The sequence below is a fragment of the Lycium ferocissimum genome, chromosome 5, assembly GCF_029784015.1.
Source record: "Lycium ferocissimum isolate CSIRO_LF1 chromosome 5, AGI_CSIRO_Lferr_CH_V1, whole genome shotgun sequence".
Taxonomy (NCBI): domain Eukaryota; kingdom Viridiplantae; phylum Streptophyta; class Magnoliopsida; order Solanales; family Solanaceae; genus Lycium; species Lycium ferocissimum.
The window spans coordinates 801,484-817,807 of NC_081346.1; the positions used below are offsets into that span (position 1 = coordinate 801,484).

The 16,324-nt window shown below is 35.3% G+C and overlaps 1 protein-coding gene across 6 annotated transcripts; it reads left to right on the top strand.

Moving 5' to 3' along the window:
- Positions 1–3,414: 3,414 nt before the first annotated feature.
- On the top strand, positions 3,415–15,218 carry LOC132055280 (transcriptional activator DEMETER-like). 6 transcript variants are annotated; one of them, XR_009414551.1, is made up of 25 exons: positions 3,415–3,573; positions 3,869–4,015; positions 5,487–5,633; positions 6,687–7,424; positions 7,545–7,778; positions 7,900–8,715; positions 8,798–9,172; positions 9,244–9,334; positions 9,414–10,053; positions 10,190–10,269; positions 10,366–10,450; positions 10,544–10,635; positions 10,715–10,783; positions 10,908–10,944; positions 11,048–11,130; positions 11,351–11,842; positions 12,099–12,135; positions 12,210–12,267; positions 12,386–12,519; positions 12,606–12,671; positions 12,780–12,894; positions 12,997–13,035; positions 13,945–14,061; positions 14,244–14,466; positions 14,919–15,218. XR_009414551.1 is itself a non-coding variant. In XM_059447017.1 (24 exons), exons 2-24 carry the CDS (start codon positions 3,883–3,885, stop codon positions 14,927–14,929), a joined length of 4,689 nt encoding a protein of 1,562 aa, XP_059303000.1. In that variant the 5' UTR covers positions 3,415–3,573; positions 3,869–3,882; the 3' UTR covers positions 14,930–15,218. The 6 variants fall into 6 exon arrangements, 5 of the variants coding, with proteins under 5 accessions (XP_059303000.1, XP_059302998.1, XP_059302997.1 ...); XM_059447017.1 differs by lacking the exon at positions 14,244–14,466; XM_059447015.1 differs by lacking the exon at positions 14,919–15,218 and having other exon boundaries at positions 13,945–14,081; positions 14,244–14,423.
- The last annotated feature ends 1,106 nt before the right edge of the window (positions 15,219–16,324 follow it).

Here is a 16,324-nt window from a genome sequence, read left to right on the forward strand (position 1 = left end):
AAAATAAGGTTAATTCTTTCTTGATTTGCTAAGTGGACTCTTTTTTTTTTTATCCAAGAAAAAAAGGCTAAGTGGACTCTTTTTTTTTTATCCGAAGGGAGTAATAAATTTGAGATTAAGAGAAATGCTTAATTTAAGGGATTTTGAAGTTTCTATTTGTGTTTCTCACAAGAGATCACATATAAAATAATACTCCCTTCGTTTCATGATAAGTGATTTTTTAGGTTTTTCCTTTTGTTTCAAAATAAGTGGTGCTTTAAATTTCAAGAAGAAATTGATCTTGTTATTCCAAAATTACCCTTAGTTACATTTTCAAGAATCATTAAGCTTTTGTTTTTCTAGGCATTTAATTAGGGGTAAGTTAGTAAAAACACTCCTGATTTTTTAGGAGTGATCACTTTCTTAAGGGGTGTGCATAAGCTAAAAACAACTTATTATGAAACGGAGGGAGTAGAATAGAGGAAAGGCAAAATAAATAATAAAAAGATAAATAGAAAATTGGGAGGGCGAAAAGGAAATGGTAAGTACGAAAGGAACTAAAAAGCGCGAAGAAAAATGGGAGTCGAGAAATTTTCAAGATAGATTCAAACTCGTGTTTACCAGCTATGGCACCTTTGTCTAGTTTGCGACTAGATGTGGCAAGATCAAATATTTAACCTAATTTAAGCAAATTGCAACATAGATATATAAAAAATTTATCAATCTAGAGAGTGCCACGCCACCCCACCCTAAAGGGTGGATCCGCCCCTGATAAGAATAATATAATTCGATCAAAGTGGGACATTAACGAGGTTTTGACTCAACTAAATTTGATTCCGGACATCATATATAAAATTAACCTTTTAAATTTTTACTGTGTGATCATTTCCTTGAAACCTTTCAAGATTCAAACAAAGAGAAATGAATTGTTCTCTCGCTTTTGGCAGTTATTAGGCAAGTAACACCGTATGCAAGTCTGCATCTATGTTGTGATTGTTTGTTAAGACGAGTTTATGAGCTAGTATGGTTGGGTGTGTTTGCGGGACAATTGAAAAAGAAAGAATTATTAACTTTCTTCCATTCCAATACGCTAATCCAATTAATCGCTCTTCCGAACAACCAAGTCATAATCATAATGAGATTAAAAGCTGATGCTCCCTTGTCCAAGTTTTCTACCAATGAATTACTTCTTTTTTTGGTAATATTTGCATAACTTTTTTATAAATACTCCGAGTTTCTTCCAATATAAGTGTATGCGTTCTTTCTTACAAACAAAATAAGTTTAAAGATTTTGGAAAGAGATAAAACTTCTGATAATAAAGTAGGTGAGTTCAAATTTATAATAATACACTTGTCAGTCATCTAAGATTATATTGATAATTACTGGAGCAACCTGTAATGGAGCGGAACCATTTCCTAGGAAAGTAACCCCACCCCCCCCTTTCTTTTTAATGAATAATAATATCCTATGTGACAGTCTTAAAACCTTTTTAGGTGAAACGGGGTTGAATTATAGTTACTAACGATTTGGGTTCTTTTAAAACTCTTCAACGCAGACGAAAACCTCACCCCAACCCCAAAAATTTTGATGAGAAAATTTATGTATTGAGTAAGAAATTATTTTTATTTCAATTTTTCCGCGCCTTTGTTCCTCAAATTGATATGTATCTTTTATTTATGACTTGTATATTATTAATTTTATTTTTTATCGAGTAAACGGGATATACTTTACCTGGTGAAAAAATAGAAAAAGATATTACTTAATGAAGAAAATATATATCGAGTAAATAATACTCCATTGACTTAGCACGAAATTTATTTAAGAGATAAAAAAAGGTGTTACAAAAAAAAAAAAAAATCCTAAGTTGGATGACCATTTTGAGAAATTGGAACATTTAGAGAAATGTCGCACCATTTTTCTGGCATGGCAAAGTTGATTTTTGACTGGTATGATTGAAGACTGGGTTAAGTTGAATGAATTTAACCAATTTTCTCATTTGAATGCCTCTCGAAGAAGTAGAGAGCTGTGGTCATTTGCTTCATGCCCTTGGCACCCCTATTCAATTTGTGGGGAAGGCCATCACTGTTGAAGCACTAGCAATTCAACAGGCATTGAAAACAACACTACGTAAACGCTGGTCAAAAGTTCATATACTATCAGATGCCAAGAATGGGGTACAAATGCTACAAAAGAAGATGACAGTGTCGTGGGAAATTGATACCACTTGCAAGGATATATGGAGATTGATGAGTTATTTTGAAGAGATCAACTCTATACATGTCCCTTGCGCATGGAATGTGATAGCTCATAATATAGCTAAATATTCTCTTTTGCTTTTACATAGAGTTTGTTGGGATTGTAATTTCCCCGGCTGATTGTTAATGATACATTGGTATCTTATGAACATGTAAGACATATTATGAAGTAACACAATGCAGTTGTTTACGGAAAAAAAAAAAAAATTCCTCTAGAAGAAGTTGAGATTTTCACTATTGTTATTTTCAGGCATTCGTCTCTAAAGATGTTTATGTTTAAGTGAAGGATGTATGCTCATTAGAGATGTTCTCTATTTGGACGAGTAGTACTCAATGTTTTAGATAAGTAGAATAATTATTACACTTTTCAATATTGAAGTATTTCTTTTTGAATCCAAAAAATATTTTACTGAATGTTTAAATGTGTAAATTAAACAACAATGTGTTTTTAAATATGGAATTTTATAGTAGAAAATTAAGTAGGCATTTGGCCATGAAGATCAAATATTTTTTACTTTATTTGGTATTTTGGAGTTGAAGTTGGAGTTGTGGTTGATTATAGTTTTTGCAAAGAATATTTGTTTTTGGTGTTTTTTAAATTACAAATACAACTTCAAGTTGTATTTGAAATTTTCATGACCAAACGTTGATTTCCAAATAAAGTGAAAACGTTTTTCGAAAAAAAAGTGAAAAATTTCATGGCCAAACGGGCCCTAGATTAATTCCAAAAGTCAGGTCAATTTGGTCTTCTACAAAACGGAATGTAACCGTGACCCCAAACAATGAAGGTACATAAAACAATTTCAAACCATAATAATGAAAAGTACTTATTTAAATAATCTTGGAATGATATATTTACTTATACAGGAAAATAATTTAATAATGTAGAATGGAAAATAAAAATAAAAAAGAAAATTTGGGAAAAGTGGGTGTACTCACATGAGTGTTTACATCATATTAAATACCCTAATTTTTAATTAAAAATTTACATAAAAATATTACAAATCATTTCTATAAGAGAGCGCTTTATTTCCTACATCAAATTTTCCGACCACACAAATTAAAACTAGCCCAATGCCTTGCGGCCAGGTAACAGGCATGCAACAACATCATGGGGGAAATCAACAAAAAAAAAAAAGAAAAAAAAAAAGGGGAAGTCATGAAGAAGTTGGAAATTGGTTAAGTCAACTTAATTTCAGGCACATACAGCTTAACTTAATTAATTAGTCGTTGGGCATAGCTTGTACTTTCCTGGTAGAAGTAAAACTCTTTTTAACCCTATTTCTGTTACTGCTCTATTCTCCACCTCTCTCATACACACCTTTCTGTGGAAATCAGGTATATTTTTCTTTTTAATTCTGCATAATAATTTTCTCTTCCTTCTAAATTCTAGATATTTTCCAGCTGGAATTAGATCAAATTTCATCAACTGGTTTGTAATTACAAATTTACCTGTGAATAGAAACAAATTTAACTTTTGGATGATCATCTTGGCTAACAATGCAAATTGAATAGTTGCAGAGACGGAATTTTTTTATCTTGGGTTAATTTTGACTGTGATCTCTTATTTTATGGCTAGTATGTGTATTTTTGGGTTTAATTTTGATGATTTTTTTTCATGTAATTGAAATAGGAGAAGAATTAGTGATGGAAATTGACAATGCAGAGCAGGAGGAGTTGGAGAAAGTAGTTTCTTTTACACCAATAACACCTGGCAAGTGCGTGCCAGCAAGGACAGAATTTAGCAATGTTTTGTTGGCAAGTTGTTCAGGTAAGTTAAGTTATATACACTGACAGTGCAAAATATTATTACAAAGATCAATGTAGTTTGACCAGTTATCAGGGGCGGAGCTAGTGTATATGTTATGGGTTCGGCCGACAGAGTAACTACTTTGGTCAAAACCCTGTATTTACCTTACGAAATTCATTGAATATGTACAAATTATTTCCCAGGACAATTTATGTTGCACAATTCGAATTCGAGAGTCAAACCTGTTAATTATGACCGTGTATTCCGAGAAAGAATCTTTAAGCTTTTGACATAAAATTCACTTTCTTGGAAACTACATGAAAGTAGGAGTACTATTAGTCACAATGATTGACAATTCAAAAAATTTAAAAGACATATGAAAAATTGTGGTCAAAGAAAAACTTGTATGAATCTCGAAATCTGAAAGGTGGCACATAAATTGGGATGGAGGGAGTATTAATTTAGAACCCAGTAACTTAAACAGACTAGAATCCTGAATCCATAAGTTTTTAATCCTGGCCCCTCCTTTGCCTGGCTGTTAATCCGTTAATAGTTGTAGTTACCGTTTTTATCAGGTGATCAATTAATGGTTATCCTAGAAATAACCTGTAAATTGTAATCTTGAGTAACCTAGTTGCGTAAATATTTAATTATTTGGTCGGTGCTTAACTGAATTTTAATATCATAGTTTCAGTAGGCTGGATTTTTCATGTTTTATTAAGAGATTGATCCTGCTTATTTTGTTTCTGCATGCATAATGATTGCTTCCATATATTATAGATTTTTTTCCCAACTATATGCTCCTTCTCAGCAAATATCCAGCAGTTTTTGTGTAATCTTCTCTATGTATAAGTATCACATTATATAATGACGCTTTTGGGTGATTTCAGGTAATTAGCAATGAAGTAATTTGTTAAGCAGTTCAGCAAATTTCCATTTAATTTTGGTTAAGTTGCTGCAGCATCTGGTATAGCGACACTTGGAAGTAGTTTTTCAGATAGCCGAAAAGTTAATTGAACTTAGTGATCATAGTTGAATATGAGTATATGACTGTTGCAATTACTACACTTGAAGCTAATCCAAAATAGTATATGACAGAAAGTTTTTTTTTTTTTTTTTTTTTCTTGGGTTAATTTTGACTTTGATCTCTTAGGGGTCGTTTGGTGTGAAGGATAAGCAAAAATAGTTCCGGGATAAAATTTTAGTGCCTCCTTATCCCATGTTTGGTTGGAATAAAAATCCGGGATAACTAATCCCGGGATTAGTTATCCCGGGATTGTAGCCTTATTTTATCCCACCTTGAGGGTGGAATAACTAATCCCGGAATAACTTATCCCGAGATTAGTTATCCCGGGATAAGTTGTTTCCCAACCAAACGAGCCCTTATAGACTAGTTCAATTTCCGTAACAGTATAGACTAGTTCAATTTCCGTAACAGTATTTTGGTTTTAATCCTAATGTTTTTTCTTGGGTTTTCTTTTAACTGAAATACGAGAAGAAGTAGAGATGGAACTAGGCAATGCCATGCAGGAAAAGTTGCAGAAAGCACTTTCTTGGGCGCCAATAACACCCGACAAGTGCCCAGCAAGAACAAAATTTAACTCTATTGATGCTGGCTTGAAAAAATTTCTGTCCATAAGTAGTTCAGGTAAGTTATATACACGGTCAGTGTAAATAATGTTACAAAGATCATTGTAGTTTTGACCTGTTATAACAGTTGTAATTACTGTTTTTATAAGGTTACGATTAATGGCTATGGTAGAAACTGGTCTATAAATTGTAATCACCTTTATGAGTAACCTAGTTGTGTAAATCTTTTTATACGGTCAGTGCATAACTTAATTTAATATCACAGTTTCAGTAACGGGATTTTTCATGTTTTATTAAGAGATTGATCCTGCTATTTTGTTTCTGCATGATGATTGCTTCCATAAATTACAGTTTTTGTGTAATTTGTTGAGCAGTTCGGTAAAATTTCCATCTAATGCTGTTTTAAGTTAACTGTGGCATCTAATGGAACTTAGTGATCATAGTTGAATCTGAGTATATGGCCGTAGCAATTACTACGCTTTAAGCTAATCCAAAATAACCTTAGTAGTGAGAAAGAAAGGAAAATAGTGAGAATAAGAGAGAAAGGAAATTGTAGAGAAAGCGTACGATAGACCCTTGTGGTCCGACCCTTCCCCGGACCCCGCGCATAGCGGGAGCTTAGTGCACCGGGCTGCCCTTTAAGATAGGTTTTCATTCAAGTCACGCTCTTACAACGCTCAGTCTAAAAGAATAAGTAAAAGCCTAATAGTGAACCATCTAACGGGATGATACTGAAAATAACAATAAAAAGTAGGACTAAACTGTAAGGATGGGAACTCTGTAAAGATACTACTACAGCACCTCATGTTACCATTCACTACAATAACCACTAGATGAGTAACATTAGAATGGTAGAATTAACGGTTTTTCTGCACTCGGTTGCTCGATTTTACTTATTTGATGCTTAATTAAATAATGCCACTCGTCCCTTCTTTCTTGATCTATTTACTATTTCCCCTGTATTTCTGATATTGGAATGACGAACTAACCATATCTGATGTACTTAAAAATAATTGACTTAATTAGTTACCAACTAAACCACTATCAATTTTCTATGTCCAGATCTGCAATAAGTTCAAATTCACTTATCAGCTTACAAACATTTTTGCAGCTAACAGCCAAAAAAAGGATGAGGAGGTTTCTGCTGTGGTCGGAAGGAAGAGTGAATTTCTTAGTCGAAATTTAGATGGTGATTCTAAATCTGCATGGCTGGCTCCTTCAACTCCTATCAAGAAGGGTAACCCCAGGGAGAAACAAAGTGGTAGCTTAGACTTGAATGACAGACCACATAAGAAACCAAGAATGAGAAAACACACACCAAAAATCTTTGATGAAAGTAAGCCCAAAAAGACTCCAAAGCCTAAGGTAAAGCCTTCGCCTCCAAAACCAGGTAACTCCAAGGCAAGTGCCAGGACAAAGAAGAAACTAGAAAAGGCCTGCGAGAAAGTTTCAGATGACTTATCCGGACTTGCTGATATGCAAGCACCTAATAGTAAGATTCCAGGAACTATTCCCGAATCTCTAGTCCTACAGGTTTCAACACCTCAACCAGAAACTCTGGAGCATGCTATCCCAGCAACAAGTCCACCGGAGCTTGAGCATGATATTCTTACAAATCTTGGACATGATTTGAAGTCATGTAGACGAGGTATAGATTTCAACTTGGAAAATGAGAATGATGTCATTTCCGTGGGAGCTACAGAAGTGATCAGGGATCATGTAACACATAGTTACAACAAATTCTTGACAAATCCATTGGATGGTGTTAATGAGCAGGCAGTTGATACAAATATCTCCATTGGCTTAGAAGATAATTTAGAGGCAGAATCAACTTTCCAGCCCAACCAAGGTAACCAAATTTCATTTGCATTTGACTCTTTTTTTTTGTTGGAAATCTTTTAATTGTCAAAGAACTTTTTTGGAACTTATCCCGCTATTCAGAAAATTAACATTTGTACCATGTCTCTAGCAGAAAATGGAGCTAGTATCTACCAGGATGACCAGAGTGCCTGTCAGCATCATTTTCTGAAAGTTTATAAAAGAAGGAACAAAACTAAAACAGAGTTGATGCCTTTGGCAGGAAATGAAGCTGATATCTACCCAAACGATCGTGAAACAACCGGCCAAACTGGTTGTCGGGATCGTTTTTTGAAAGTTTATAAAAGGAGGACAAAAGGAAACATTGGTGTCGTGTCTTTGGCAGGTAATGAAGCTATCTATCTCCCTGAATGATCATAAATCCCGAGACAGATGGTTCTCAACTTGAGTTTCTAAAAGTTTATCGTAGGAGGACAAAAATAACATTTGTACCATCTCTTTTGTAGGAATTGAAGCTGATGTTTGTTCGAGGAATAATAGAAAGCTTAAACCGGAAGCTACAGTAATATGCAAGAAAAGGAGGACAAAAAGAAGAAAAGCACTTGTGTTTTTAAAGTTTTTGAATGTTGATGCAGATAAAGGCTGGAGAACATTGAAAACTCATATGAATTTCAAAGTGACTTCCAGTGCAAATAAGATGGGCAGAAGAAGAGGTGTAAAGAGAGCTACAGAGAAACGTATTAAAATTGGCAAGAGAGATAATTGGTTTACAATTTCCAAGAGGGTTACAAGGAGAAATTTTGGAATTGCCAATGGTGCTAAAAAGACATGTTTTTCAACTATGAATTCAGGGCAGAAAGGAAAATTAAAATCACTTTTTGTTGGAGAAGTTCTACCTAATAAAAATCAAATTACAGTTGCAATGGCTAATCCAGAATTTTTTGAATGTGTGTTTAGTTTGTCGCCTATAGTGAAGTCTCGGAGGAAGAGATCTATCCGTCCTAAGAGGACCAAGTCTGCTTGCAGGGAAGAAAACACAGATCTAGAACCTTTAAGTCTTGCCTTGACTTTGTCTCCACTAGTCACGTCCAAAAGAAAAAGATCCAAGAATAGCAAGAGATCAACTGCTATTCTAGATTCCCTCTGCCTTAAGTCAGAAATAAGTGCAATCAATGAGATTGAATCTTTTATAGATAAGTTAGCTTGCAATGAAATTCTGGAGTGCTCGCAACATGAAGATGTGTGTTCTCAAACGGATAAATCAGCTTCCAATAAAATTCAAGAATGCCCACAACAACAAGATCCATGGCCTAGAACAGAGAGTAATCTACTTGAGACCGACATTTTTCCTTTTTGCACTTATCATAATAATTGTACTATATAACCTTGAACACAATTTTGCAGGTTCACCAGACTTGGAATCCTTGGTTGCATCACTTATTCAGAGGTTAGAAAATATAAGAATTTGTGATAAGAAAACCTATAAGAGGAAAACAGCAACCAGTAAGAAAAGAACCAGTAAAAATGTTGGCCGGCTTGTCCCATGGAATCCTTTTGGTCCAATAAATATTTACAAGGGAAAGGACAAACCTTCGACACAAAAACTGCCCAGGGTTGATCTTGATACAGAGTCACTGCGAGTGTGGAAGCTACTCATAGAAAACGAAGGTGAAATTGATGAAGACCTGGATAAAGAGAAGGAAATATGGTGGGAGGAGCAAAGAAAAATATTTCAAGGAAGGGCTGCCTCATTCATTGCCCGCATGCGTCTTGTCTTAGGTACACCTCAAACATTTTTGTCTTACAAGTAGTTCAATGCTTTAATTCTTATGCTCAAGGAATACTTCCAGGTGATAGGCGTTTTTCCGAATGGAAAGGGTCAGTGGTAGACTCTGTGGTTGGTGTTTACCTAACACAAAATGTATCAGATAATCTTTCAAGGTAAACTTCATTGTGTTACATGCCCATTTCTTTCTCATTTTGTAGAGGGTAAATAATCTTGTTGTACCCCACTATGCAGCAATGCCTTCATGCTTCTTGCTTCAGCATTCCCACCTCAAAATAAACAAGAAATGACTATTCCGCAAGGACAAGCTTTAATGATTACAGAGGGAATGCCAGATTCATTTGAAAGGGAAGTGTCTGCCGATGAGAAAGATCCTGAGTTGGCTGGTTTTTCTTGTAGTCAAATGTCCACATGTAGATCAAGCATAGATGAGTTATCTTCTGTAAATGATAGAAACACGTCAGAATGTTTGCCTACATCTTATACCCACTTACATCACGTTGGGGACTGCAAAACTGAGAGATTGCATGAAACTCAAGTGGAAGAAAATCTTAGAGCTGAGAGTACTTGTGGAAGTCAGGCTACGGTCACTTCTTGTAGCTCAGAAGTGATAAACTCTGCTAAGAGTGACGATTTAGGAAATGAAGCAGTCCATTTGCCCGAGAATATATCGAGAGAGAAAGATGAACTCCCAAAAAAAGAAATTGATTGGGACGAGCTGAGGAAAACCTATTCTACTGGTAGATCTAGTGGTCTTACCGAAAGAAATCGGGATTCTGTTGACTGGGAAGCCATTAGACATGCAGATGTTGAAAAGATTGTTGAGCCAATCAAATCTCGAGGACAGGGTAATGTTCTTGCTGCAAAAATTAAGGTACAAGTTAGTGGTTTCATTCTCTCATTTTATTTATAATGTGTCTGTACAACATTGGAGTAAGGCATAGCTGATTGATTGATCTATTTACATTGGTGCTCTCATAATCAATTGGGTGGTGATATGAACTTTGCAGAATTTTCTTAATCGATTGGTTGAAGATCATGGAAGCATTGACCTCGAGTGGTTAAGAGATGTCCCCACAGACAAAGCGAAGTAAGAACGTAAATTATTTAGTCAAAGTTATGGTCATTGTGATATTTAAAGCTAAGATGTCATGGAGCATTCTCTTATTACTCTGCTGCTGCTCAGAGAATACTTGTTGAGTATCGTTGGGCTTGGGCCGAAGAGCGTGGATTGCCTTCGACTTTTGACACTTCGGCATTGTGCCTTTCCTGTAAGTTTTCAGCATGGAGTGGTTGTCCACTTCTGTTTGGCCTTTGGAATCTCAACATTCTGGTTTTTTCTAATTTTTTTTTTTGGTTGAAAGGTTGACATAAATGTTGCTCGGGTATCAGTACGTCTAGGATGGGTTCCTTTGCAACCATTACCTGATGGGATCCTGATGCATCTTCTGGAGAAGTATGTATTGAATAAATTCTATTTATTGTGTCTAAGTTTGACTTAATATATACTAAGAGTTGATTTTCTTTTCAATTAGGTACCCCCTAGAGAGTTCCATACAAAAGTACCTTTGGCCACGTCTATGCAACCTTGATCTGCTAACACTGTAAAGCATTTCCACTTTCTTTAGAGTTTTCTTGTTCAATAGATTTGCTTCATAGCTTTAATACTAAGTAACTGAAAAATTGTTCCGGAAATACTTCAACTCATTAAGTTGGTATGTGTGGCAGATATGAATTGCATTATCACATGATCACATTTGGAAAGGTCAGATGTAACTCAACAGTCAATGATTCCATAGATTGATCAGCTGTATTTATTTCTTCAGAGAGCAGCACTAACAGCAAGAATTTTCTTCAATATCACACAGGTTTTCTGTACAAAGAAAAATCCAAATTGTAATGCGTGCCCACTGAGAGCCGAATGCAGGCACTTTGCTAGTGCATTTGCAAGGTTTGCATCAGATTACTGCTCAACTTTAAATTGAAACAATTTTTTTTTGATGAAATTGATATCTAAGACTTACAATAATCTGTATATTGTATGTAATATCTGACATATTAACAATTCCCGTAAGACACTTAATTTTTCAACAACGAATACTCCATATTCCAAGAAACCTTGACAAATACATCCTTGTGCCTCAGAATATTTTCAAATTTGCATTATGCAGTGCTAGGCTTTGCCTTCCAGGACCACAGCAGAAAGGAGTGGTCGCCGTTAAGCAGCCTGTTAGAGTTGATGAAGTCCCAAACATGTGTGTGCCGTCACCAAATTTGTCCCTTTCTGGCGAAAGCTTCTTGGAGTCCAGGTTCCAGACTCAAGAATGTGAGCCTATCATAGAAATGCCAGAATCTCCAGAGCACAGACCTATAGAATCACTGGAACGAGACATTGAAGACTTTCCTTGTGGGGTGGAGCATGAGCAGGAGATACCTACTATCCAACTTAACACTAACCATTTTCGAGAAAATATCTTGAACTTGATCAACAAGTCCAACGCTAAAGAGTTTCAAGAAAATGTGTTGAACTTTGTTAATGAGATCAGTACATTGCATAGAGATGAAGAAGTATCAAAAGCCTTGGTTCTTTTGGATCCAGAATCTGCTTCACGTCATGCTCGTAAACTGAAAAGTGAGAGTCGAACTAGGACTGAGCACACAGTGTAAGTAATAATACTTAATCCATCTTTTTGTGTATAGAAAATATCTTAAGTTACTAAATTATATGCTTATAACATGAGCAAATAGTATGTCCCGCTTGTATATTGAACACTTGCTTTGGTGTATGGTTAAGTTTTTGGCTTAGAGCATTTGACTGATTAATAAGGATGCCATGTTTGATGTTTTTACAACAAATTTCTCAGCAGAGAGCATATTGCTAAGTTATATAAAAGCTAACACTTCCTCGTTGTATTGCAGGTATGAGCTTCCAGATTATCATCCTCTTTTGAGTGGGGTAATTTCTTATACATCTTAATTTATCAAATATTCTTTGATGCAACTACATTCATAATGTTTATTACTTTGCAGTTTGAGAAACGGGAGCCTGATGACCCGTGCCCTTACCTTCTTGCCATCTGCCAAACAGGTAAAGAAGTAGATTTGTTATTTGTGGACGCTTAGTGTGAATGTTACTATGAAATTCCTCCCCTAATAATGCTTCTCGACAGACGTAGTTCGAACTGACTATAATTTGTAACTTTTAGAGGAAGAAATAAAAAATCAGAAAAAATTTGGAAGAGATTCTAGCTCCAAGGAATTAGAACTTTATGGTGCAAAGATATGCTCGGGCAGTACAAGTTACTCCCAAAATGATCAGATAGTTTATGGAACTATTTTGGTAAGTACATCATGAACATTTCTTTTCGTATTGTTTCCCAAGAGATTCTTCATTTGGATATGAGACATACAACCATGGTTTTACAGATACCATGTCGGACGGCAAACAGGGGAAGTTTTCCACTTAATGGGACATATTTTCAAGTTAACGAGGTAATCAGATCATGTGATTGTCTCCCCATAAACTCCTTTTTGGTGTTGGATGGTGACTAGTTCGTTGTTTTACAGTCAACTCACAAATTTAATTTTCTTTTAAACCAGGTTTTTGCTGATCATGAGTCGAGCGAATGCCCAATTCGTGTTCCGCGGGTGTCAATATGGCATTTGAGACGAAAGACTTTATATTGTGGAACTACAGTTCACGCCATTGCTAAAGGTAGAAAATATATTGTTGCTTGTTATTTTTCACTTTTATATGATCATTTTTTATCAAGACTTGACGTTATAAATATTGATGTTACTTATTATATCAAACCAGGCATGTCAACGGAGGACATTCAGTATTGCTTTTGGAGAGGTATGGGACGTCTCTTCTATATATACAAAACTGAAAAAAAGATGTTGCTATTTTATGAGGTTTTATACCTTCATGTCTTTCTCTTTTTTTTTTTTTTTTTTTTTTTTTTTTGAGAATGTCTGTACCTTCATATTCTGAACTTGATATACTAAATAGAACTATTAAGAATGGTCTGGAGTCTGATGAAAAAATCGAAAGCCAGTCTTGGCTAAAACAGCTGCACAATATATAAGGTTCAACTATAAAGGAAATCTTTGAAGTATGTAATGAAATGACTAGGAGGTCTTGCTACAAACTGTTGGAATCGAAATAACCAGGTGTCATGTGGAAGCTCGTAAAGGAACCTTGAACGACGATAAGTCAGAAACAAAAGGAAATATATAAAAAACATAATGTTGTAACGTTGTTTGGTCAATTGACCTACATCCATATGAGAGAGATGAACAATATACTGAAATAAAAGACTACAAAAATATCAAAAGAATAAATTCTCCCCCTAAACATGACTCTCCAAAACTAAAGGACTATATTGTGGATGCTGTAAAATGAGAAGGAAAGATCGGTCCAAATCTCTTTCCTCCGTGAAAAGGATTAACCAATTATGGTAAAAAAATTGCGCTTCCTTCCGGACAAAAGAAAATCCAAATAAGGTAAGAAAATCAGGGCAAACCCTAACATGAACTAGGTGATGGAGAAATGTTGGAACAAAGTACAATATCATGTCTTTAGGTAAAAACTAATTAGGGGCCAAATATTATTACTCGAATGACCGTGAAAAGGCATTTTCATAGGCGTATTAGCCCAGTTCACCTTTAGCGTTGGATTTGATGATGGTTGAAAATGACGAGAAATATTTTCCTTGCTGAAGGAAAAAATTGTCTTATGTATTTTAACTTGATCTTTTTGCAGGGTATACATGTGTGAGAGGATATGACAGAAAGCGGAGGGCACCCAGACCCCTCCCTCGTCTATTCCATTCAGGATATAAAAGTAAAATAGGGAATTCTGATGATCAGCATTTAGAGGGTGAGAAAATTGCTTGAGAGGTGATAAAAGCGTATACACATTTATCACTCATTTAACATTATTTTCTTGTGAGAATCATGGTTGCGCATTGATGAAAAAGTCGTCATAGTTGCTCATATACTTCCTAGAATTGTTTCATTCTTTCGTTGTTTAGATTACACGGCAGGGTTTTCTTGTTGTAGTTCATGAACGAGAGCTACCGTGTCAAGTTGAAAGGACATAACTTATGCTAGATCCTGGGAAACCAAGAAATTTATTCTCTGTGAAATGAAGGAAAATATCTGTTCTCATTTTGGATGCACTCAAATGGTGTATGACTTGAAAAAAATATCAACAAAAAAGATGGTGTTTGCCTTTGTTTAGTAGGAGTCGAACTTGCTGCAGTCAGCTCAATGTCATACACAAGTAACCTTTTCGCACTTTTTTCTCTGATAGTTTTATTTTACCTAAATTCATCCTTAAATTGCTTCATATTGGTCAACTGTTTCTCTACTGGTGGAGTCGTATATTGATTGTTTATTTAAGCAGGTCATAGATGCCTAAAACTGAGGGATTAGTAGCTGTGTGCAGTTAGTTCAAAATTGTTGATTGATATATTGCATTTCTATTTTCTCTAACACAACTTTGGTTTGATGGTAAGTTAGTGTTTAACTATGCTCCACACCATGGCCATGCGGCTGAGTGGTCCTGTTTTTTTGCTTTACTAGTTCATAACACCTTTAACTGGCAAGCTTATAACTTCCACAGTACTCCATATCATCCAAGTACAGTTCAATTTGTTCTATAATAAATTTGGTCAACGTGGAAACGTGAATTGTTGGAGTGACTGATGCTTGTCAATTTTCTATTCTTCGTAGACTATGATTAACATTACCCATCCTGAATGTGAATTACTATACCATCATCATGTCAAGAGTATAGTTGGATGCTTTCCATATTAGTATCGGAAGTTCAGAGAATTCTTTCTGCTCCCACCATTGTCTCTGTATAGTTAGCATGTTTCTGATTGTTTTGTAACATAGAGAGCCTAAGAACAAGTGGAATTTCTTTTTTTAATGTAACTTGTATTCTAAACTCTTGAAGGATGTTATACTCAACTTTTGCGACTGCTGAGAGGATTTGAATTAGAATACCATTTTCATTATCCCTCTGCAAAAGGTTTGTACATACTGTCTGGTTTATTTAAGAGCACGAACTTGGGTTAAAACAGGGAGATAATTCTTCGGTCGTTCTTTTGTGCCAAGTGCACCAGTAGCCACTTTTGGTCCTGCTGTTTAAAATGTATTCGAGTGTTTGCAAAGTATTTCAAACATAGTCACAACTTAAAAAGAGCAACAAAGACTTGCTTCTTCGGTATTCAGGACATTCAGTTCTTGCAGTTCAACCTTCAGGGCACTGTTCAGATTTTCAATTCTTGCAGTTCGAAGTTTGAACTTCAGGCTTGTGTCGTAAAGTTTCAACTGTTCTTTTAAGTTATGTTGGCCATCTTCTAACTCTAATAGCTGCTTCCCTAGATTGGTTATTTGTCTGTGCATCATGGCAGACAGCTTTAGTTTTGTTACATGTGCAATAGGGTGTCTCCTTCTGTCACTTTTACTGTATACTTAGAAAGACAATTTTTCAGGTTGATACTTGTTCTCGTCACATACTTTGTAAACTTTAATTTCAATTTGCCTCTGAACAAACAAGCTTATGCATATAAGAAAATTGTTTCTTATTTCCTTGAGCAACATGATCGAATCCAACATAAACCGATTAGAAGAGTCATAAACGAATTGAAATAATAGATTCTTTTCTTCAATTGATTCTGGAACTTCCCAGAACAACACAGACCAACAAGTAATTGATAGTTAGGCGGCGGAGGAGACGATGTGACTAAAATTTAAATAAATGTTGGCTATGTTTCAAACAGCAACCCTAAAAGTGGCTTTCTCCCCAATTTGGAGCTTCTCTTTTACCGCTCACGTGAACATAACTCCAACAGAAATGCAGTTCAAGTATTTCGAGGAAAACTATGAATACCCGAAGCCCCTTTTACAGCTTGTTTGGATGGTTGTTACCTATTGTATTCTATTGTGTTGTTAGTTTAAACACATTGTTTGTTTTTATTGTTATTTTAATTTTAATGTATCATATCATTAAATCCGTCGTTACGTAACGACGAAAAGTCCCATTTCATGTAACAACCGATTCGGTATTCTTGCGTCGTTACCTTATCTTTCCCTCTCATTTTTATTATCTAATAATTCTATTTTATCATTTA